The sequence below is a fragment of the Phaethon aethereus genome, assembly GCF_964289735.1.
Source record: "Phaethon aethereus genome assembly, chromosome: 1".
In the NCBI taxonomy this organism is placed as follows: domain Eukaryota; kingdom Metazoa; phylum Chordata; class Aves; order Phaethontiformes; family Phaethontidae; genus Phaethon; species Phaethon aethereus.
The window spans coordinates 76588295-76613365 of NC_138575.1; the positions used below are offsets into that span (position 1 = coordinate 76588295).

The 25071-nt window shown below is 41.0% G+C and overlaps 1 protein-coding gene across 4 annotated transcripts in view; it reads right to left on the minus strand.

Moving 5' to 3' along the window:
- The window catches only part of ITPR2 (inositol 1,4,5-trisphosphate receptor type 2), a 272920-nt gene that overhangs the window by 169129 nt on the left and 78720 nt on the right, over positions 1–25071 (minus strand). For 3 of the 4 annotated variants that reach the window (XM_082011566.1, XM_082011565.1, XM_082011564.1), the window contains 11 exons: positions 19555–19709; positions 18059–18158; positions 17750–17910; positions 15430–15571; positions 14486–14644; positions 13350–13522; positions 10652–10771; positions 10365–10550; positions 9473–9724; positions 8273–8417; positions 7180–7330 (listed from right to left, as the gene is read on the minus strand). In XM_082011566.1, the coding sequence (XP_081867692.1) occupies positions 7180–7330; positions 8273–8417; positions 9473–9724; positions 10365–10550; positions 10652–10771; positions 13350–13522; positions 14486–14644; positions 15430–15571; positions 17750–17910; positions 18059–18158; positions 19555–19709 (1744 nt within the window). The remainder of the gene's footprint in view (positions 1–7179; positions 7331–8272; positions 8418–9472; positions 9725–10364; positions 10551–10651; positions 10772–13349; positions 13523–14485; positions 14645–15429; positions 15572–17749; positions 17911–18058; positions 18159–19554; positions 19710–25071) is intronic. The other variant, XM_082011567.1, reaches the window with a different exon arrangement.

Genomic DNA, 25071 nt, shown 5'->3' on the forward strand with positions numbered 1-25071 from the left:
CAGTCATGACCAACACGTTTCACATGAGAATCACACAGGCAGCAGCTGTTGGAGCTTACTATACCTAGTTTTTAAAACCTGTTTCTCAAAAAGATTGAGCATAGTCTTCCTTTGTGGAAGCAAAGGGAGCTGAAAGACTGATGTCAGTGGACACTGGCTCAGAAAAATTATAGTCATTTATGGAGAGCTCCTGAAGGAAAGACATACTCTGCAGATAACCTAGGTGTGTCCCACCAATGTTCAAATTGGTGCCCAGCACTATGAGTTGCATCCCAAGATATATGCAGCCTAAATTCAAGGATGTATTTCCTTGCATGGCCATTATTCTCATTCCCAAACAACATTAACTAAATAGCACTGAGCTGCATGGCAAACGTGTAGCTTGCCTGCTAATACTACCATGTCATTTCATCTTTCAGACCTGACATATGCTGTAGCTGCATGGTTTGACTAAAATCAGCTATTTGAAAGATCAATTGCACCTAAAGAAAGATGTGCATTTAGAAAAGCAATGACTTTACCTTTTAATTAAAACTGTAAGAGATTATAACATTCTTGAAAGGTGCCAGAATGACAGCACTACTAAATGAAGCCTTCGCTTTCTCCTTAAGAACAAAATGTTTCTTTAGGATACAGGTAGCGTATTTTGTAAATCCTATATTTTTTACAACGTAAAAGGGAAAAAAGAAACAGAAAAAAGATTCAAATAACCTCAAAAAATGATTCAAAGTTAAGACACTGAAAAAAAGAGCTGGCTGCAAGATCTTCGAGTCAATTCATCTTTAGGATGCAATCTAGGTAAGAAGCATTTCCAAAAATATACATATTTTCTTTTTCCAGGATCCTCTCTCACAAATGTTTCTAGCCAGCTTTCCTCAATCTGTCCTCATCAAATAAGGTCACACCTGAAAACTACATGCACACTAATTTAATTCTGGTTAAGGTAACTGACAGTGGCATTAAAATCAAGGTTTTTAAAAGAAATAAGGCATAACATTAACAATAACGTAAGGCTCTTTTCAGAATCTTTCCAGAACCAATATAGAGAAACTTGCACAGAACGTCAAGGACTACCTCAGCCATCAACGTGAGTCAAAATTTAAGCAAAGGATGGAAAAGGACATCTTGAGGTAAAAGGTTAATTAAGTCTTCCTGCAACTTCCACTAAACCTAAAAATACATCCCATTTTGCAAATTTGCTTCAACAGTTCAACACTTGTCATATATACTTTCTTACTTAGCAAGTGATTTTACTGAAATAAGTGGGTCTATTTAAGAAATAAATATTAAATAGGGAAGAAGATTCCAGATTGCTGGTTGTAAATTTGGTGATTTCAATTTTGAGGTGCACAACTCCAGGCAGGCTTCCCACAGCCAAGACTCGCCTCATTCTTCCCGCCACCATTAAATATATTTCTACCCATTCCTAAAATCCTGACTACAGATTTCATGATGTGGAGCAGCTGCCAAACCAGTAAAGAGCCAAGCTCACCAATCTCCTACAACTCCATGTTGTAGGAATCAGATGCTGAAAGCTTTTGTTGCTACTGACCTGGAACAAATCAATGTCAGTAATGGAAGGGCAGTATACCTATTTATCCCCAAATTTATTCAGCACTAAGCTTCCCATAGAAATCAATGCTTTTTAACAAAACTAAAATGCAAGACCTACCATGTAAAATAAATAGATTCTACCCAAAATTCTTAACTTCTATAGACCTGCCCCCTTGGATCTACTCAGCTGCAGAATAGGAATTGCATGACTTTTCCATTTGGTTAAACCTCTTCTCAAGGCCCTTGTCCTAGAACCTGAAAATCAACCGCATTTCTGAATAGGCATAATTACTGACAAAATGCTGCTGGTAAATATCCATTTAATATTAATCTATGTAATTATACAATAAGATAGTGATGAAAATTAAAATAGAGCCCAAGCTGGTATTCAGTAGCACTTTCCTACATTAGAGTTACAGGACCAGGCCCCTAGTACTTGATAAAATTTAAACACATTTGTTTATACCATTAAACCACCAATCCCAGGCATCGTGGCTGGCTTTCAGTGCTTGTCAAAACTACACTTCAAAGCTCTAAGCTCAAAGTATGAAATACATGTTCTTACTGAATTAAAGCTAATGCCTAGACATTTGTGATCACTGACTGGATGGATTAAAAAAAACCTGAATAAACCCCACAACTTTTGTAATCTCCAAAACTAATAATTTACTTCCACACATTCACATTATATACACAAAATCAGAATGGACACAATCTTAACTTTTTTTTCTTTTTTTTTAAAAGCAATGTAATGAGTTTTGCAACTCGGGGAAGCTAACTTTCCTTAAGAAAGCAGCTGTGTAAACCTGCACATCCCTAGAGCAGTTTGTTGGCGGGACACCTACCTGCAATACTCCGTGTTCAAAGGTATGATATGAATGTTGCGCAAGTATGAGGTTTAATAAAGCCAAGTGCAGGGTCCTGCACTTCGGCCACAACAACCCCATGCAACACTACAGGCTTGGGGAGGGGTGGCTGGAGAGCTGCCTGGCGGAAAGGGACCTGGGAGTGCTGGCTGACAGCCGGCTGAACATGAGCCAGCAGGGTGCCCAGGTGGCCAAGAAGGCCAACAGCGTCCTGGCTTGTATCAGAAATAGTGTGGCCAGCAGGAGTAGGGAAGTGATTGTGCCCCTGTACTTGGCACTAGCGAGGCCACACCTTGAGTACTGTGTTCAGTTTTGGGCCCCTCCCTACAAGAAGGATGCTGAGGTGCTGGAGCGTGTCCAGAGAAGGGCAACAAAGCTGGCGAGGGGTGTGGAGCACAAGTTGTATAAGGAGTGGCTGAGGGAACTGGTGTTGTTCAGTCTGGAGAAGAGGAGGCTGAGGGGTGACCTTATCGCTCTCTACAACTACTTGAAAGGAGGTTGTGGAGACGTGGGTGTTGGTCTCTTCTCCCAAGTAACCAGCGATAGGACGAGAGGAAATGGCCTCAAGTTGTGCCAGGGGAGGTTTAGACTGGATATTAGGAAAAATTTCTTCACCGAGAGGGTGGTCAAGCATTGGAACAGGCTGCCCAGGGAGGTGGTGGAGTCACCATCATTGGAAGTGTTCAAAAAACGTGTGGATGTAGCGCTTCGGGACATGGTTTAGGGGGCATGGTGGTGTTGTGGTAACAGTTGGACTTGATGATCTTGAAGGTCTTTTCCAACCTTAATGATTCTGTGATTCTGTGAAGTATTGGACCTGCCAGAGAGGATGCTGTGGAGTAAGACCCTTGCCGCAGTCTGGAGAGATACGGGAGAGCAGAATCTGACCTCCTCTGAAGACAAGAAGTCACCCTCATCCCAGAGTGACTGGAGGGAGGGCTCCCACCATCCTGAACAAGGGCAGAGAACAATCGATCTGTCTGTATTTTATGGAAGTTATGAATAAGAAAATACTTTCTGAAAAAAAATCAAGAGACATCCCGATTTTAGAAAATGCCAATGCGTTTTCAAAAATCACAAAAAACCCAGGCTGAGTTACTTTCTAATGTAATCTTTTTTACTTAATAGCCTAAGAGAACGGAATTGTAAGTTAAAAGGGACAATAAAAAGCCAAGACCGGTAACTGACAAAACAACTAACAGATGTCCTCAACAACACCGTTTTATAACAGAGAGAGAGGATACCTCTGTAAAAGGGCAAGGGGAACCGTTGATGTACAATCTTCTAAGTACTATAAAATTGAAAAAAAAGGTATACCTACAGCTTTGCCTGGTGAACAATCCTTACTGTCAGAATGAGGAGGGATATAGGTGAAATTCCTGAGACCAGTTTCTCTGTTGGCCTGTTCATTCCTCAGGAACCCTAGCGGATCCAGACTCCACAGGACCTAGGTAACATCAGTACCTTTGGGGTCAAACTTGTTTGAGTAGAAGTGGCTGCACAAGATGCAAAGCACTGTAGAACCAGACCCCTGGTCTTTCCCCTTCCCCCAGAAGATAAAAAAGTACAAGAACATCATTAAGACACATGATCATCTCATACACAGCAACCCGAATACAGCGAGGTCTCCCTGTCAAACACAGACTCAAGCCCAGTCTCAAGTCAGGACTCACTTATCCTGAGCATCATCTACAGTCCAACACATGCCACGGCACATAAGTTCCAGCCCACCACCAGACAGAAAACGTAAGCATTTTCTGCACCTTACTGTGGGCTCGAGCACAAGTTCATGAAGTCTGAAAAGAGCTCAGCTCTTTCCAGCTCGGTGTGGACGCACGGCACCTCAGCTACGGCTAAGTGATACCCAGCAAGGCAGAGAGCACATAAGCAGGTTGAGGGTTCTGTGTATGTAGGGCCTCATCCAAACCTTCTCATTACCTTGAAGCAAAGACACAATCAGGATGTGGATGCAAGACAGCCACAGGGCTGGTTTTAAAGCACTGCTACCCAACAACAGGGTTTTTTTTATAAAAAGGAAGGAAAGGAAAAAAAGAATGGAGGCAAATACTCAGCTGGCACAAACTCCCACAGCCCCAGGAACAAGAGCAACTTATGCCAGACAAACTCCTGCCCCTATTGTCTGATTCATTCCTCACCAGCAGGCTTCCACATGAAACAAATATAGGCAGAAGTTACAAACAGTTGACATTTCAGCCACAGCAGTGGTCTGCAAAATGGCAGCTACTACAGAACCTGGTGCTTTCTTCTTGAGCTCCCTCTCTAATCTTAACCTGCAACTAAAGTTAATACTGATTGGGTTTTGTGTGTTTTTTCCTAATGAAAAGGACTCCCCTGTTTTGCTTGAGTAATATGTTTTTCAGACATGAAATATGTTCTTCGGGCATGAAGTTTTATGAGCTGTGTGCTCAAAAATAGCGAATACAAATTACAAAACTGCTTAAACTGCTTCTAAATTATGCATCCTTGTGACATATCCACCTTGACAGCCTAACGCTGCCGATGGGTAGGGAAGTATGTACCTCCAGAGAAAGGAGGAGGAAGAGTAAGATGCTTGGGCACAGCAGTTAAATATTCAAGATCATTCTGCAAAGTGAATGCACAGTTTATGTGTTTTATGACCTGTCAATTGGAAAAGAAAAGGAAGTCTGAAGACAAGATATGACTATCCAAAGATGAGCATCCTTTTCCTTTGTCAAAGACTGTAGAAAGCCTCTGCAGCAAGCGTTACAGCTATTTCAACATAAGAACACCTGTCTCTGCAGCAAAATTTCAATACCTATTTTTAAGCCGAGACAGCACAGCCAATATCTCTATCTCTGGTCTCCTTCAAGATGGCAGATGTGACTGACAACAGCCTGAGCTAGCAAAAAACCATCGCTAAAGCAATGGGCTTACTAGCCACATAGTTAGTGGGAAAAGGGGAAAAAAAACCCAACAAACCAACCCATAGATCATTTCCAAAAGAACATCAGTGGATTGTCACAACTTGACCTGAACTGGTCCATGTTTAAAAGATAAACATCCATGGAGACAACTACAGCCAAGAAAGCAGTTTAAAGCATCTGTATAAAGGCCGAAGCTAATCAGAGACACACAAAAAATCCCACCTTTGTTCCGTGTCTTTTTTCCTGAAAGAATGTAAGACAAAACCAAATATGTGACAAAAGTTTCCAACAAGGCTCCAGTCAATGGCTGAGTGTTACTAACAAGGCTACTGAGCTTCTATTTGCATGGTTGGTGACATTTCTGCATTTCTTCACACTAATTTATTTCAGAGTAAATTCATTGATTTGCATGGAATTGCTCTGGAAATTAGTATAACTGAGAGCACGTCCGTTTGCACTTAACAGGTAGTTCTTTCCTCTCCTGTATAGCCTGAAAGGAAATGCTTCAACAGAAATGAAAGGGAATTAAGGATGAAACACACTTTTATGGGTAATGAAGGTGAGTAAAAACACTGAATGAGATGTATAACCAAGATTAAAGACTTGAGCAGAGAGAGAACTAAATGGAAAAACCACATCTGCATGTTCCATGTTGCCAACTGGCCAAGATTTTACCTGGAGTCAAACTGTGTCCAGAGCCATCTAAGAAGAGAGTCTGCAATGCGCTATTTCAGGCACAAATAAGGAAAACATAATTCCAGGTGTCTGAACATAGCCTTCCTCTAGTGCTGTAGAGGGACTGCAGCCAGCTATAGCATGCCTTAGTATGCACAGCATTACAACAAAGAATTTCAGGGTCTTTCAGTAAAGTGTACTGGCAGTGATGGAGGAAAGACCAAGAGAACCAAGCACAAGACTTCTTGGCTCAGAGATGACAATGACAGTCTACACTTCTCCAGAGTGTGTGAACGTCAAAGAAGAAAAAAGTTATGACGGATGGCACACTCACACAGGGCATCTGTAGGAGTGACTGAGAAAAACAATGATTAAGAAAATACAAAATAATTGTTGTTTTAAACAAGACAGCTCATCCTTTTTGGTGCTGTGAGCCAGCTGGCAGTGCAATGACACTTACACCAGCTACATATTAAAACAGAATTTGCCATCAGCCAGTCATCCTGGACCCTCAGCCACATGACTGTCACACCTCACTTCCACACACACAGGAAAACTAAACTGCTAAGTTTCAGCCCCTTCTAGCATGTTCATTCTTCAACTCAGTTTTAAGCCACGGTAGAAGAGGCAGTGGGACATACAGTATTGTACTGGGGTTGTCAGACAGGCATTCTCGTCTGGGGTTAAAAAAATAATAATTCTAAAATGACAAACACATGCAGAGGATGGTCTCATCTGGACTTCCACCTGGTGCTTCTGCAGTTGTGGGACCAGTAACATCTTATTCTCCCTTTAAATGAAGTGCTAGGACAACTAATAAACACTTGTGCCACATATTAGCCATCATAAACGCTGTGCCCAGGCAAATGTTATCTGCACTTGCTTGGGATGTTCAGCGCAAAGGACACTGAGGCTTAGATCCAGATTTGAAAGCGCAGTTCCAAACAAGCAAAGAAGCAGCAGCACCAACACAGTAACCACAAGTCATGAAGTCTGCAGCTCTGTTCAGAAAGGTTCCTTTTTAGGTGACCATCTTCATGTGTCCTGCAAGACATTCCTGTAGGTGGGTTTATGTGTGAATAAAGAACCTTGCATGAACAATGAGATGTTCCATAAATTATTTCCAACCTAAATAATGAATTATATGCTGGAATGACAGTCTTTTCTGCTTCTCTCACCTCCATCCTGAAACTTGCTCAACCTTTCGAAGTATGATGATATAGGAACTTGAACAATATCTAGAATTGCCAGCAGCGTCCGGGTCAGTCTGAGAAGCTCACTAAAACTATAAAAGCCAAAGTAGATGAGGTTTCGAGCCAGATGTACCACCTATGAGAAAAAGAAATTAAAAATGAAGTATCAGCAACCTGTGTGGCATGCAGCTGTGCGATATGGTTGCATTTCACACAGCAGCTTTCACAGAGATCCAGATCTCCAGTTGCTTTCAAATTAGTACAAGTTTTTCCACTGATTTAAATGGGCCTTGGACTAAGGCCAGTGACTTCAAATGTTTTTCAGAGTTAGATAAAGCAATTGGTCAGTCAAATTACAACAGAAAGCAAAACCAACATGTAAGAAGGTGTGAAAGGATACAATGTGATCTAGGAAAATATATATAAGACTGAGAAGAAAGATTCCAGGAAATTGTTTAAAGAGGCAGCAGCTGTGGGGAAGATGGAAGTCAACAAGAGTAAGACAACTGTGGTAAGTTTGAATGGAGGTGATTTCAGATGACCGGAGGCAGGAGCGACAAAGCTTGGGAGGTAGGTTGGAGGAAGAACTATAAAAGCTGTAAGCATTTCCCCTTTTTTCAACGTTATTTGAGTCTAGAAGATTTAGGCCTATCTAAAGTTTCTGTCAGGAATTTCAAACAATATTTAAAACACAGAATTAGGTTATTCAGAGTATTTCCTTCAGTGTCATATCTTACACAGAGAGTAGTACTTACGTTGAAGAATCCCTGCATGCTAATTCACTGATGTGGAGAGAAAGGTCATATGGCCATTCACCCACACACATCTCCCTCCCTCCTGCCACTGAAATGCAACCATCTCAGGAGAAGGAAGCAAAAATACAGCTGTTTGACACCAGACTGTTGTTTTCTGCAGTAACAGTCATCGCCAGGAGCACTAGAATTAGGAACTGGTGCTTCTTTAGGACATTTTACACCGACATTTATTCTGCAACTATCTTTATTTTGAAAGAGCCAATGTCAGCTTAGCTAAAACGAGGAGGAGTACCAAAAGTAGGCTGCAGATAGCTGAGAAGTACCTCAAATGTAAGTTTATTTTTCTCTTTGTCTCCAAAAGGAAAGGGTTGATTTACAACTTCTTTCAAGTACTCTTCTACAAATTCCATAGTGAGTGCAAACTTCCTCTTCATTTCATTTCTCGAAGAGTCTGTGAAAGAATCGTACCTATAATGCAAGGCACAGAAGGAAGGAAAATTACACCTCTAATACCAGGATAAGCTGTCACTAAACTAAAACCAAACCAATAACAAAGCTATAAAATTACTGTCAGTTGTCTGTAAGGAGAAGGAGTAGAGGTCAGCTGATTCTGCACAGATACGCAAAGAGGATGCACAAACCTTCCCTCCAACAGTACCAGTAAGGGTTGCAGGGAATGGGAATAACAGACACAGGAAAACACTACTGTTCTGGCAGATAGCACTCTTAAATCTTGCTGTGGCAATTCAATAATCCCTAAGTCTCAGCTGTGCGCTCTGCCCATCTGCCAGAGTTTACTATTTCCACAAGGAAAATAGTACATGAGGAAAGCAGCTCGGGACAGACGACTTCCACCTTTGCACCACCAACTAGGACCGATTTTTCGTATATGTCGAAACAGTCCTTCAACTCACTAACAGAAGCAATACTGTCTGCTGCACTGCTATACTTCTTCCTCTGTTTCTTCAGCCAGGTACTCCTTGTCTGGGTCTAGCCCAGTGGCACTGCTCCATCAAATCAATTAAGACAGAGAGGGTTTCCACTAAAGTCAATGGGCCCTTCTCCCATACTTAAATTTAACACATGCTTAAGTACTTTGCTGGATGGAGGCCAAAGCCTCTGTGAACTGTTTCTGGGGCAACAGCTGTACCGAACTGTAAATTCTGGCTTTCCAACTGTGGCTTTCAGTTGAGTTTGAACCATAAAACTGAGCTCCAGCCTAGCAAACATGTAATGTTAGACACAATTAGACTACTTCAAGTTCAGTTGGTCTGAGGAATGGCCATTCCATTTTTCCCCAGTTTGTTCCCTATAAGAACACAGTGAAAAATGAAATTGAAATATTTTCATGTAAAGATACCCATGGAAGTTTCCAAGAGTAATAATTAATAGCTCTGTGTTCTGCAACAAAATACCTTTCCACAGATATGTTGTGTTGACATTACACTTCCACAACCATTTTGTTCTGAGACTAACCCCTACAAAATGCTTTTGTACTTTAGTTTACAACACTGTCAACTCACTCATGAATTGTGATCTTAGTAGGAATTTCAGTCCACAATCTGGCATATCTCACAGGTACCACAGATTCCTGAGGATCTCTGTCCACATGCATGTGTAGCATCAGCCGACAAAAAGAAGCCCGGAGGTCATAAGGGAGGCTTTCATCAGACATACATCGTAGGATCAAGTCTACTGACAGCTGCGCAGAAATCTGGTTGATGGCTAGATATTGGCGGTCCAGGCACATTCTTGCAAAGAGGTTCAGTTGGTACCTTAAAGAAAAACAGCAACATATTTCCAACTGGTTTCTTCAAATACCGTGAAACAACATACCTCACAATCTCATGTTACAAGACTGATGTCAGCCTTTCTGATGTAAATGCTAAAAAATGACAAGAGAGACTTTGCTAACCAAGGGAGCAACTTGCCATTAAAAATGCTAACGTCAGCCTCCAGTCCCCGTGAAGACTGGGCTCCCTTTGAAACTCAAAGGAAGCGTTGTTCAATGGAAAGCTGAAGGATTTGGACTATTTGTTTTCAATCTGTGTAAGACACTGTTCCATGATCCCATCTTCCCTCTAATCCTAAAGACGCTCAGGACACTCCTTCCTCAGAGCATGCCTTGCTTCCAGAGCAGCACAACCTAAAAATACAGCCCAATAAATAAAAGGTAAGAGGCAAAATGATAAAAAGAAACAAAGAGCTGTAATGAGCAAAGGAAACTCAAGATTTGCCTGGAATAGACAGCAGAGAGTGCAATGCTCCTACCGGAAAAACTTGAAACAAACTTTTAATCCCAGTTTCTGGCATGACTTAGTTTCCTTTTTTGATATTAGCAAATGATCCAGATAAGAACAGCACCAGGTTTTTTGGAGAGTTTACATTTTCTTCCATCTGAATAAGCAGTTTTACCTGTAGTAGGTAAGAACTTCTAAATCAGCTTTTGTGCCCTCCTTTGCCTCCTGAGCCAGATGCCGGATGGCTTTGCCATGAGGTTCCTTGTTACTGTCAATCCAATAAAGCCACACTTCCTCTTCATCAATGTCATCTGAGATGACTGGGCATTCCAAGGGATTGTCCATTTGTGTTGAAACCAGCCTGCAAACACAAATCATTCACAATGGAGCCACGAGCAAACTGCTATGAACGTAACAACAGACCAGATAATAAAAAGGTGTGTTCTGATTATGGATGCTCACTTGGTCTGAATGAGAATGTCAGCATTCCCTGGGCTCAGCATAAATTTGCAGATGAGTTCCTGAGTTACTGGTATTGCTGTGGTGTTAGATACACACAGGTCCGAGAGATAATCCAAGAATCTGCAGTCAAAAAACCCACAGATGTTACAGAACATGAGACCTAAAATACTACACAGAAACAGCTGCAGCAGTAATCTCTAGCATCCATCACTAATATGCTCAAGGGAGCATATATCACAAGTTTTATCAACACGCAATTTTTGCCAATTCATACTGTTGCAACTCACAACAGATAAAGATGAGTAATAGCTTTGAGAGCCCCCCCTGAACGGTGCTGAACAATCAGTCAGGGAGAGAAAATAAAAATATCTCAAGTGTAACACTTCCCAGCAAATCAAAGGCCAAAGGGTTGTGCCAGAACTTAAGAGCAGCCGGAGGCTGTCTTAAGCTTGGCTGGCAGGGGAACTCCACTGATGGCCCTTGTCCTTGTCAGGAGCCAAAAGCAAGAGTACACATTGGCACCCATCTTCCCCATCAGGTAACACGCATCTCCCTAACCCACGTAGCAAGGAGATGGTACTTGTGCTGGAGATAGCCACGTGCCCTCTGAGGAACTCCACTGCACTGGAGGAGTCCACACCTCCACCTTTTGGAGATGCCTTTTAAAATCTCTGAAGTGACACAGCCAACAGTTAGTGAAGATCTGGCAGGACCTGAATACAGGACCTCTGTTTTCAAACAGGTCATTCCATGTAAAGCAGAAATAACAAACTTTTGCATGGAAATCAGTTTCCTATGAATTTGTCCCTCAAATTTAGGTCTTCTGATGTTTAATAAGGTTCAGGCTCACAGTTGGGACATTCATTAGGTATCTGCTTCTTGCCCCCCTTTCATGGATTCCTCTGTGTGTATTAACAGCAGTCCATATTGCAGCCTTTGCCTCACTGGAATACAAAAGGGGCCTCTTCCCTCTATGTAGCTGCTTCTTCTCATGACATTTGTAGGAACTGAGTATCTCTGAGCCCACCACTCCTCTTGCAAAAGCAGCTAAAACTGGGCAAGAGGCTCAAGAGCTGGTGGGGGAACAAATACGAGCAGGCGCACACACACAGATCATATACTCCACTTCCTTAGAAATCCAAGTAAAAAAAATTGATCATCTACTATCAGCTATTCAAGGATCCAATAGTTCGACCCTCTATAGGTGATCATCCTACCAAGAGGGAATCAGAAAACCATTTCTGCGTTAGCACAGACCACACTCCCCACAGAAGTCTGGGAACTGCAAGGGATGAGTCCAGAAAGCATTTTTAGGGTACACTTAGGAACAATTTTACCCATCGCTGAAATGAAGCTTTGTGGCAGCAGGTAATTAACAATGCACAGCAATATTGCAACACAAAGATAATATTAAGTAAACAGCACATAATTACACAGAATTCTGAGGGAGTTGCTTTGTTGGAGTTAAAACTTGGGAAATGTTGTAGCTCTCGTGTTTTGGAGCATACTACCACCATTCTTACTCCCACAAGCAGTGCTGCAAAAGTCGACAAGACTCTCCATGAAAATAAATGCCTTTACTGTTCAGATTGCACCATCTTGGCAAGGTGTATTTTTCAAACATTTATTGCTCTTGGACTTCAGCCTTAAAGACGTGAATGTATATTTTAATGTACAGAAATTGCACAATTTAGTTACGCAACAGTACTATGACATCCTCCACCACAAAGTGACATGACATTGTCAGTAAACATTAGGACCCTTCAGCACTGAGAAGGAGCTGATCTCATGCAGTTTCCTCTTAGTACTGACCAAATCCAACACAGCTTAGCATGGGAGAGGCAATGAGATTACAGAGTGAGGCAAAACAGCTGCAGACATACAGAGAATAATTGAAGCAGTGAAGCACCAGGGCCTTGAGCAATATCCTTAATTGCTAACAGAAAAATGGTATTAACAGTTACAGAGGACATTATTTGGCCTTCAGTACATTGATTTCTTATACTTTTATTACTTCAGCAATTTTACAGCTGAAAATCCAATGAAAAAAATAGATAGATTTTCCATTAAAAAAAGAAATCCATTTCCTTTATATTCTGACCTAAAGGTAATAAAAAAATTTCTAACTGAGTGAAGTTCAAGGCCAGAATTTTTCATTTAGAACACGATCTGGTCTAGGACACATATTCACTGGGATCTTCAATGCCCTAGGCCCCTTTTAGGTCTGACCTGGAATCAGAACCTGCAGGAAAACTGGTATTAATAAAAGATTTAAAAAATTGACATCTGTGTAATTTGCACCAAGGTTATTAACAGGGGAATCAACGCAAGTGGCAGCTTCACATAGGAGCTGCAGAGTTATCAGAAGTCAAAATTTGTTTCTCTTTATCCCAATCTGAACTAAAACCAAATTTTCAAAATTGTCCTCTAAAGTATAAACCTTCTTTTCAGTAAGCTCTAGTTCTGAAATGCAGATATAGTCAAATCCCAAGAATTACAGGTAGTTCTGATATTTTCTAGCTTGCCACTACACATGTGGGTGTAGTACATGTACATGTGGGTTGTCTGCCAGGTCAAAAAAAAACATAAGCTGGAAGAAAGAGACAACAAAACTATGAATAGCAGGCAGATTCACAGCTACTACAAATATAAAAGCCGATCAATACAGAAAAAGAATGTTATGTGGACCACTTCAAACCTTGGCTCTCGATTTCTCCTGAGTAAATTAACAAACGTCTCTATTTCTTTAGCTGTGATGTGCTTCTCTAGCAGTTTTCTGTTGTTGTGCAACAAAGCTGTGATGGTGTCTTCTGCCAGAATATCATAACCAATCTGGGACTGCATGATGCAGAAGTTCTTAGCAATATATTCCTGAAAAAGTGAAAATTCCCATGATGACCTGTTAAGCAGTAATGTTTTTTCTTTTAGAACCAGGAGCATCCAGCTCAACTAGAAATCAAAATAACCCTCAAAACTTTCCTCTCTGAACTGGCCTGAACAGAAGAACATCTGAACACGTAAAATATGTACCCCAAGAAACATACTCAGTATTACGGATGACTAACTCTTCTTATTCTTTCATACACCAACAGAATGAATCAATGAAAATATATACAAAATTGAAGAAATGGCAACCAATTTTTTAAAAGGAAAAACGAAAAGGTTTTTATAATGTTTAAGAATCTTTCTTTCCTGAGTCTTCCTTCCTTCCTTTCTCTCCCTCTAAGACAGAAGTATTTCTGTAAAGCGTTAGAAAGAGAACAAAGAAGCCACACATAGCAGTTCAATCTTTTACCTCTAGTCCCTTTAGTCATATAAAGTTAGTGTGTTTTTTCCCCGCTGCAACGTGCAAAGCACTTGACGCCATATTCTGAAATGCTCACAGGGAGTCTCCAGCAGTGGGAAACCAGGGTACCTGATAGAATAATCTCTAGTTTGATTCACTGCCATCCCTCTACAAATATTTAAGCAACAGAAACAGGAAGATTTGCAGACTTCCCACTTTGTAAGCCAGAGTCCAAGAGCATAATTTTAATAACTGAAAGGACATGAATGAAGCAGTGGACCCCAATCTCAGCCTGAGCCTGTGAAAGTTTAAGGTGAACCTATGATATTCATTGCTGATCATTCAATTCATATAGAAATGCCGACAAACCAAAAACACCGTTCCTCAGCATGAGGCAGTAAATAACAGTGACTTCTCACTACTAACCTACACAAAACCCAGTCCTTTCACCTTACCACAGAATCCCACTTTTAGTGCAGAGTGCAATGTCAAACCCAGGATATATAATTATAGAAATCAGGAGGAAAATTATCTTGAATACCACTGACCTGGTTCTTCCTATAGTCCTGTTGGGAATGTCTGAGAACTCTGTAACATAACCTTAACATGTATTTGTATGGAGCATATCTCTGGTCACCTAGGTCTTCAAGTCTCAGCATCGATCCTTCACCTTTGTCCTTAAAAGGAGCTTTGAGGATGCCGAATATCTGTTCAAAATCAAAATCTCTGAGAGTGAAAATCGAACCCAGATTTTTGCTTAACTTATAGCAGTCAATGGAAATGCCCTCTGACAGGATCAGCACAAGGGCCTTTTCGACCAAAGTCAGAAGTGAATCACTGCACTTATCTACGTATGACTAAACACAAGTGGGGGCACAATCTCAGACGTTACAGCTTTACGCGTTTAGCTTTACACTTCCCACCAACTTGACTGACACTGCTTTCTCTTTACGGCTATCCGCAATTTTAAACGTTGTTAGTTAAGTGCCTTCACTTTGAATAAACTAAGGATTTAAAAGGAGGACAATACTGGCTGCTGTACAGTTTCATCCTTTTTGCCTTTTTTTTTTTTAATTTCAGTAGGTTACTTAAAAAGAATATTGATTTTGATTTACATGCAAGTTGGCCCTCACACAAGCAAAGTCAGGGATCCATAAGAGCATCAGAATTCTTCCTATATGGGGAACGCTTGCAGGATTGGGACATGTCGCAAGCTTGTTTCAAATTTCATCAATAATCTGCTATCAAATGTAGTCTTAAGAGTCGTTGGAATCATATGAAACCAGCAATCGGACATGGCCCCTCGTGCTTCTATCCGATTCACAGACGAAGAGGTGAACCTTGGCTAAATAGTGTCATGTCTATCCAACCCAACCAGACACAAACCCAAGATGGCATAAGCCAAGTTACCTAAAAGTAACGTTTTCTCAAATCACTCTCTCCTACAATCTGTTTGTAAATACAAGCAAGTTATTAATATAGTAGGACATACCTGAGCCAATATATTTTGTTCCCTCATTAATTTTTGTCGTTCCCGGTTTGGCTTGGTAATGACCACATCCAAAACTTCCTGCCCGTTATTAGGCACATCAGCAACAAAGAAAATGAGATCTTCTAGTAACTTGGTTACAAACCTAGAATGAATAAACAAATCATTATTATATACAGTCATTCCACACTTGCTAGGATTCATTAAGAAATAAAATCACCTTTTAGAACAAGCTTTATCTAGCGCAATGGAACTTCAATCACTGCTAAGTTAAGTTTGACACGTACTTAAGGATTCCAGACCTTGGTTCAGCAGAGGCTTAAATCCATTATGGGGATGTTTACCAAGTCATTAAACAACAATCAGAGGGAAAAAGGGAGGAAAATACAGGCTGCTGGATTGATGCAGAGTGTTCAGAAATCCAAAATCTATATACCAGCTGGCCTCAAGGCCCAGGAACAGTAGAAAGACACTCTTACATAGCCTAAGAAAGTTTTTTTTATACTTTATGAAGAACATGGGTCTGTGAAACAAGATGATGGACTCACTAGAGGAATAAAAACATTCTGCCATTAGACTACTTCCCCACCGATGCAAGAAACTATTGAAAACTTACTATATTTTTTTCACTCTGCTAAAGAATATCTGGCAGAAGCAAGTGCTAAAAACGACAGAGGCAGTAGTGATTCCTTTTCTCCTACCTTCAGAAAATGCAAAAAGAAAGTGGTCATTGCCTCCTTGTCACTAACATACCTCACCAGACATGTGCAGAGAGAAGTACGAATGCCCACAGATTTCAATGAATCTCCCTTAAAAGAACTTGCAATCTTTTACAAACAAAACCCATCATGTCTGTTACCCTGTGGAAGCATCATCTGAATTTGGACAACATATAATCTATAATTCCTAAACCTGCAGGCATGCTATGAAAGTGGCAGGAGGATGCCCAGTAGACTTCCGAAGTCATCTCTGGGAGCCAGACACAAAGCTTCCATTACCCACAAGCCAGCTGGGCGGTTCAGCTAAACCCTCTGAGTGAGCTTTAGCTTCAGAAGTCTCAGCCCACTGGTGAAGAACAGCAAGGTCTCCCGCAACAGAAAAAGTAGATGTAGGATGGAGCAACCAGGAATAAACTGTTGGGATCCCTAAGTAGGAAGGTGATAAGACAGGCAAAAGAGGGTTTTTTTCCAAAGGAATTCACAGGAACAAACAAATAATGGCACTATTCTGAAACCACTCCGAAACGTTTTACATGTCTGTTGTACCAATTTGTCAACATCAAGACTTGACAATAATGCGTTGCAGTGACACAGCAGTGCAAGGTTAATACAAGGATGTCACACCTTGATTATGTCATATCCTTCTCTGGTTCAACTCAATCATGAAATGGCCCATCAGCTTCTCAAGGCTGAGTACCAACACCGAGGCCATTACAGATCTGCCTGTTACGATAAATCCTCCACCTGATATTAAACCATCTGGTCTAATTGCTACTGACAACTGACAGCAAAAATTTAGTTTTATCGCCAAAAATTAACATTTTTGGTAAAAACCTGTGTATGATTCATGGTGGAATAGAAGTTACAAATTAACACTGCCAGAGATGCTGTCTAATATTCAGTTTAACCACAGAGAGCGGAAAAGAAATAGCGAACTACATCACTGGCAGTGGGGATATATTTGGCTAAAATGTACAACAAAATCCCTTAATTCAGGGGCGGCTGTGAAGAACAGACATGCTAATAGCACTACAGCTCAAACTCGGATGAAGATAAAGGGTAAACACCAAAATTATGTAAAACAGGAAAAGAGAACATGGAAAAGTAGAAATAAGAAAGAAAGGGACTATTGAGGCAGCTTCTGTGACACTCTGAGACCTCCTTCTACTGCTCTCGCAGCTTGACTGTGAGGTGCAGCGACCTCCACGTAAATCACCCACCGTATAGATGGCTTTCGTGTATGTGAGAACCAAATGCAATGGGCCCCCATATCACAGTTCAGAAGTGGTTTATCAAAGGACATTAAGACAAACACTTTGCATTTGCCCAGAGAGCTACCCATTGATTTCTGTGGCCAGTGAGCTGGGGAAGTGCTGTTTATCCCCTCTCACAGAGGAGATACACAGACCAGCCCGAGGTGCAGCAAGGATGGTCTGACAGATGTGGAATCTAATCCCAGGCTACGCACTCTCGGCACTGAAGTGTCCTTTCAGAGTTGCAACTGTGTCCACAGGGACGTTACTAACTTACCCATTACTGTGATGGCATGATGTCATGAGTGACGGAACACCAATTTAGGAGGGAAAAAAATAAAACTCACTAACCTCCTTTCATTCTGGGTTATCGTTCCATTCTCCAGCTTTTTAACAGTTGATGCTAGAACCTTGTTTGCGTCGTTGGCAAAGTCCAAGTCTCTGACCTCAGACAGAGGAACCGATACAATGGCAAAAGCTTCCTTGTCCTCTTTTGTTTGGCACGTCCCAATCTGCAATAGTTTTTGGTTTAATATGGGTAAGCAATCCTCTTACCTTTATCCTAATTATTATGCATATTTTCTAGGTTAGAAGTGAGATCACCTGTAGAGAGCTTCAGGAATGGGTTTGGGATTTCAACCCCAAGATGTATGTGTTTACCTTTAACATCACAGGCCTCTCTTCATCGGTGTCTATTGGAATGCTGGTACTAGTGACCCAAGTGTTAGTGCATAAATGCCTCAGTCGGACATATGAGTTCCTAAAGGAGAACAAGGCAAACAACAGGTTAGATGGATCAGTCCTGAGGGCAAGGAGGGATGCAATGCAACACATGACCATGACATGAGACTTGAGGGCATAAGTTACACCAGCCACTCACTCATAATAAAAGGGTGAGGGAGACCTAAAAGATACCACAGTAACCTTTTCTCTTGTCTCCTCCTTTCTCACCCAGAACAGAGCTGCAACAAGAACAAAAAGCATCTTGGCATTATGCAGAATGCTGTTTTTAAGTATTTATATGAGCCTAGGAGTAAAGTATTCCTTAACGAAAAAAATTTAAAAGGACGGTGTTATAAAATCCTATCTGAATAGAAATACATTTCATGAAAAAAAACAACTCTTATTTTTTTCTGTAAAGTAACAAACCCTTTTAATCTGTCACAGCACAAAAGCCAGAAAGTAAAACTGACTATGGCTTCACAGCTTCACCTTTATGATCTGCAAACCCTTGTTCTAGGGAGCAAGCATTTACAGTACCAGTTCTTAGCTGAGAATCAAGTGAACAAAGAGCAGACATAGGATTCTTCTAAATTCTTTCCATATGATAATCTGTGGTATTATCAAAAAGCAGAGCTGAGAAATCAATTACAATTTTTACTCTGTATTCTACTAAATTCTATTCTATTCTATTCTAAATATATTCACTGTGGTCTTCATTCACACTCTCCCCTTCCTGCTGATGGGCTTTGAGTATTCAAGTAAGCAAATTATCTGGCAAAACTTAGCATAGCAAATACACTTCAAAGCTGCATACATCAGTATTTGCAGGTACCTAGCTTTAAAATGCACCCTCATAACAACTAGCCCCAAGTGTCTGCATGCCCATTCAGTCACAGGCAACACCGTGTGACTTATCTAGCCAATCTCAGCTAAGCAACACAGTTGAAATTTCAAATATTCACAATTAAAACCCAGAAGCCACTTGCTGAATTCATTTGAATAACAAATGTGTTCAGTGGCATCATGATCTGTCAGGGAAACAGAAGCCCAGTTCACCATTCACATTATTTTGTTGGGAACAATTCAGTCAGATCTATTAGCAGCACAGCTTTTTCAAACAGTGCACAGGGCTCAATCCTGTCGCCAAATATATCTGTGCAATGTTTAGCCCATTATTCTTCTCTTCACAGACTCTCTTTAAGTGTCATTTGTTTTATCCTTATAATTATTTTACCCAGCCACAGCAGCAGTATCATGTTTTATACATCCCTTGTTTATCCATGAACACTCCTCAAATTCTAACTGAAGGATAATACTTGCTGGCGTTTGATTTTTTCTGCTTTACTCCCCAGCATAATGCTAGGAAGAAACCCTGTCAATGCAGCACTATTTTTTGCCCCCTTTTTTTTTTTGCCTTTTTTTTTTTTTTTTACCTTGGAACCAGGCAATCAGCTCTCTGAAGAGTGGTGGCATCCAGTTCAAAGAGAGATGCAATGTCATTTCCATGTGGCACAGAGACCAAAGTATACATAATCTTCTCCCCTGCTTGGCGTTTCTTCTTTGAAGCAGGAAGGTCGCCGTCTCTCTGCTGATTAGGCACAAGGGTTATTTGCTTGCATCAGGGCCCATTATAAATTCTCCAATTACCTTGCGGACAAGTAATACATCTGAATTGTACTTTTTTTTTTCTTTTTCTTTTTTTTTTTTTTAAAAACGTTCTAGTAAGAATGTACCATGACTGGGTGTGGAGTGTGTAACACAAAGGATGCACTATGCCCCAGGCACATGGGGTTGCAGAGAGTCATTATAACAACAGCAGGTCACAAGCTAGAGAGACTGCAGTACTGTACACATTATTACTTGACATCTACAACTTCAAAAAATTTGCGGTAGTTGCAGAACCTTCACTCCCAACAGATGTAACTACACAGTGCTGGTTTGGAAAGGGCCAAAGTTAAAAGAAGAGAACTAATGAAAATCAGATGTTTTAAAGGGGGGAAGGGACTTTAAAAGCAAGCAATTTGTCAAATTCCACTGTTGCTTTATTTAAGTTTGCTCATTTTTTCCTGTCATACATACGGTCAGAATCACAGCAGCACACTGTCCAAACAGCAAGAGCCAGAAGATCTGCTCCACTAAGACCAACGTGCCATTGGAAGGTGGGGGACACACACAAAGCACCAGCTAGCTTGTAGCAGAAATCTCAGCACAGGCTGATAACGCACTGGAGGCTGGATCCAGCACAGGTCTGAGCATGCCCACAAACCGGAGAAGCTGTCCTGCTTCGAGGAGCCTGGCTTTCCAAGTGACAGATTTACTTTCTGTTGGTGCCTCAAAGGAGGCGTGCAAACCTAAGGTGGCGATCCTGCTCCCGCCATCTGCCGAAGGTCCATAGGAATTTTGTGACTCGGCACCACGAAGCAGCCGTCTTCACCTTTAGTTACCTACACATCTTTGTCTTCACAGATGCCAAATCCTACCTTCTCTGAGCACGTATCTTTGCTTGAAGGAGTAATTCAGAGTCTGTGCCCGTAACCACGCAGCAGCCAACAGAATTACTGGCGTAAGTAAAAGCTGCTCCTCTGGGGTGTTGAGTTACACATATTACAAAAGACTAATAACCAATTAAAAGACTGGCAGCCCAGGGCTCTTCACGTACAGAAAATACGTCAGGAGGAAAAGGAAAAGAGGAATGAAGAAAGCCAAAAAAGAAAAATCAAATGCTGGAAACCTGAAATACTATTATAATGATTTATAGTGCACCCTTCGGGAGGAGATGTACAAAGCAATGCAAAGAGGCTAGACTGTACTCGGTTGGCATTAATACCTTGATTAAAGCCAAACTGAAAGGGATAATCAAGGGCAAAGCTTTGATTATTCATATTGCCAATTGATTAAGCAACAAAATCAAGGATGAGTGAAACTATGTAAATAGCTAGTTACAACTACTAAATAGCTAGTTACAATCTCATTTCAAGGCACTTTTTGAATCCTTCCAAAACATCCATTTTTTCATTATCAAGCCTAAAAAAGGCCAGCTTTCCATCCCATTACTTCTATGAAGGATGGAGACAGCAGGAAAAAAAACAGGAAGAAATCCTCTCGGAAATTTTTCTTAGGCTCACCTAGTGATTAGAGTATTGTCCCTAGTTTTTGAGAGGAAGGCTTGCTGAGACCAGGGGGAACCATCTCCTGTGTCTTGCAGAAGAGTAAACTCTTATCTGTCAGTCCTCACATCCTTCCATACCCACGCCCAAAAATATTAAACAAAATTGCACATAAAAAATTAACCTGTATGCAAGGATTGAGGAAATAGACAAAATTTTTGTGATTTCCATACACATTTTGTTTTACAAACGCCGGATGAGACCCAAACTGGAAAGGCAGGCAAACTATAAGAGAATCCTCTTCAGAGCATAATAGGTGTGAGTCAGAGTCTAATATCAAATGAAAATCTACTTCCTAAATTTCCAAACAAAAATGGAAAACCAGTTTAAAATCCAAGAGGTCTGTAAAGGTGTGAATGGCACGGGACAGTTTAGAACAGCATACAGACCTTTTGGTATTTCCCATAACTTACATTCAAATCTAGTTAGGGTTTCCCAGAAACTGCCCACTCTAAATTCCAAACTGAAAAGGCTGGTATGCAAAAAGGCAGGACAATTTTATGCATTTTTTTCCCCTGGGTCTCTGGGAAAAATACAGACCAAAATATGAAACCATATTTTACTCTGTGTTATGAAGGGTTTTTTTTTTACTCACTCATGACACAATCTCTGATCATCTCCAATAGGTCATTAAGCATGAGTATATATGCACATGTGCAGGTTTCTATGACAGGAGGCAAAGTCAAAGGCAGGTCTCCTGTGCTTAAGTAGTTCACGCTAACCACTAGCTCTGCGGAGAAGTTCATGGTGCAGTTCGGGGCTGACTCCACTCACTCGCTAGTCTCGCCAACAATTGTATAGATGCTACTGAGCAACAGAGTTGGCTCATCGGGCCCAAATCTCACGAACCAGGCTTGGCACCTGTCAAATCAGACTTTGTATACGAGCAAGGTCTGGTTTTCTAAAAAGAAAGTCCACTTCAATGGAGAGCAAGACAGTGTCTATAACACTGCTAACTGCAATGCAAAGCTTAGCTGAGCAAAATCAGACCTACACAACAGCTGTACAGTAGTTTCAGACTGGACTCCAGCACAAACCTCAGAACTCTCCTTATAAAGTTATTTTAGGATCTCAGACACACCTCACAACCCAACCTGGATTATGGGTGTTAAGCACTAGTCAATGAAAAAAAAACATGTAACAAGTGACCCTGAACTTGACAGCTCTGAAAACGACTTACATATAAGGAAGGAGTGCATGAGAGACACAGCAATAGTCATCACACATGAACATGCATGGATTTATGTCTGAATTTATGTCTGAGTGCATGTGTATGAGACAGAAAACATACACACACACTTGCACACAGATGGTTTCTTATGATTAATTAAATTTAGTAAGCAGTCATCAGAATCTGCACTTAACCTAGCCATTATTGAATCAGCAGATGAGTCTATATGAGGATGTGGAAAGAAGTGAAAATACTAGACTATTTCAAATTAATTAGACAATATGATCAGCTCAGGAGAAGCATTGCATTCCTAAGCAGATGAAAACAAGATGACATTTGCTCAGGTAAGAAACTGGCATACAAGCAGATGCAGCCAGCAAAACCAGATTCAGTGAAGAGAAGGGAGGAAGAGAACTGTAAAAGGTCTCAAATGTAGAGAGACGAAAATTCAACTTAAAGCAGTATGAAGAGGAAGCCAATGAACAGTTTCAGAGATCTTGGTGATGTGGTCAGAGACAGCCAAGGAAAGCACTCCCAAGACTTCTTTCAAAAAAAAAAAATTAAAAAATCAGGTGAATTTCACGCTACGAGTATAGAGAAGTGCCAGAACTGTGGGTAAAACAATATTAGCAAATAGTAAATTCACTGAGAACAAAAAATAGTTTTGATTGTCCCGAATTACTGGCAAACTAGTGACAGGCTCTCAGAAGTCAAATCAGATATATATCCAAGGGGAAGAAGGTAGAATCACCTCACTCTGTCGTGCACTGGTTAAATCGCTCACAAGGACGAAGGAGACGCACCCTCGGCTCCTCTTCTGCCTGGCAGGAGTTGGACCTGCACCTTCCAAAAGAATGACCCAGCCCAAATGCCAGGCGGTAGCAAAGGGCAGAACCGAAGCGTCCGCCCGACTCGAGGGCTGTCAGCCCGCCGACCGCCCGCCTCATTCCACAACAGCGAAGCAAAGCACGCTACTCGCACACACAACGGGACTTTGCCGGGAGGGGGAACTGCAAATACCCCTGCCATACAGCCAGCAGCCCCGGCACTCTTCCAGGAGGGACTCATCTAGAAAAGCAAAGGCTGAGAGTTGAAAAAAGGAGTCCTTAGCTAGTGAAAACAAACAAGCCAGTTTGGTGAGGAGTGGAAATACTGATCCAGGCTCCCAGCAAAGTCGGTAACTCCTGGGCTAGCGCCACTGGTTTGCAGTCTACCGTACCGATTTAAAAAGAAGCTTAAAACAAAAAATAGAACAGCCACCCAACAGACATAATATGGTGTTTGCAATTTGAAGGGCAAATTTAATGTAACTGGAGACAAATCCCATACTGTAATCAGACACAAAATAATCAGGTGCAATTAGGCTTGTCATTGTTGAGACATGTAGCCCAGCAGATAACCGTTCTTCACAGTTCTTCATATAACTTGCTAGCAATTGTGACCTATCCCAAAACCCCATTGTTCACCTCAACTGGGTATCATTCCTAAAAATCAGGAGATTTACATGGAGTTTTGCTTATGGAGGGGCCTTCCTTTCAACTGCAAAAAGCTATACAAAAACATGACAGACCTGAAATACCTTTTTTTTTTTAGAAACCCAATCTACAATTCTAATTGGTAAAGACACTTCTTGTGGCATAGAGACAGACAAGGATAATGCCCTGCTCCTGAATGAATACATTAAGCTGCACTACAGATTTCAGCAGAAATTAAATTTAATAGCAGCCAGAGTTCTGAAAATGCCTGTTAAACCCAGTACAATGTGGTATCTCAATACGTTAACCCAGTTTAGGAGGCTCTTACAAAACCAGCATTTTCAGAGAGCGGCAATGTGAGCAGAACTCCATAGGTTAGATGATTAAAAAAATTCTATATGAAAAGAAAGTCGAGTGAATTAATGGCCAGCCTTGCTCCCGCGTGTTACGAAGCCCTGGCAGACAGCACAGCAGTGAGCCTCCTGCAACACCTTCACTGTTGACTCATTTGTGAGTCATCGCATTTTTAGCGGAGACATCACGTTGCAATTCTGTTGTTAGGAGCCAGAGACATTCTGTAAGAAACAATGTATGCACTCTCAGAGCTGATTCAGACCTGCGTGCAGCAGCAGAATAATAATAACGTGCCGGCATCCGTGTCTCCCCTTCTCCCCCCAGCCTACCAAGTAGTCTGACTGCTGGCTTTATATAAGCAGAGATACTGCCATTTTAAAGCTGATGATTTTTTTTTTTTTTAATGTTTTTCAGATTGTTTATTGCCAGGTTAATTCCTAACCAAGCCATTAAAAAACCAATAAATTCCCCAAGCCTATTTTACTCCTTTAAACTGCATCACCTGTGTCCCACATTGTAAAATTTTAATTAAACGAACTCAGTTGCTGGAAGGTAAAATAAAAAAAAAATTAATTTACAGTGCTTGTCAGAAAAAAAAAAAAATCACCAGAGTTGGAAGCAAGAAAGGAAACTTTGAATTGCAGATTTGTCTGGAATTCATAAACATAGATAAACAGAAGTCAAAGAAGGTATGCCAAACTGCACCTAAAAGTCTGTGGTAGAACTGTCCAACTTTTTCACAGGAAAAGTAAATGCATACCAGTCTCAATCCTCAAAAAAAAT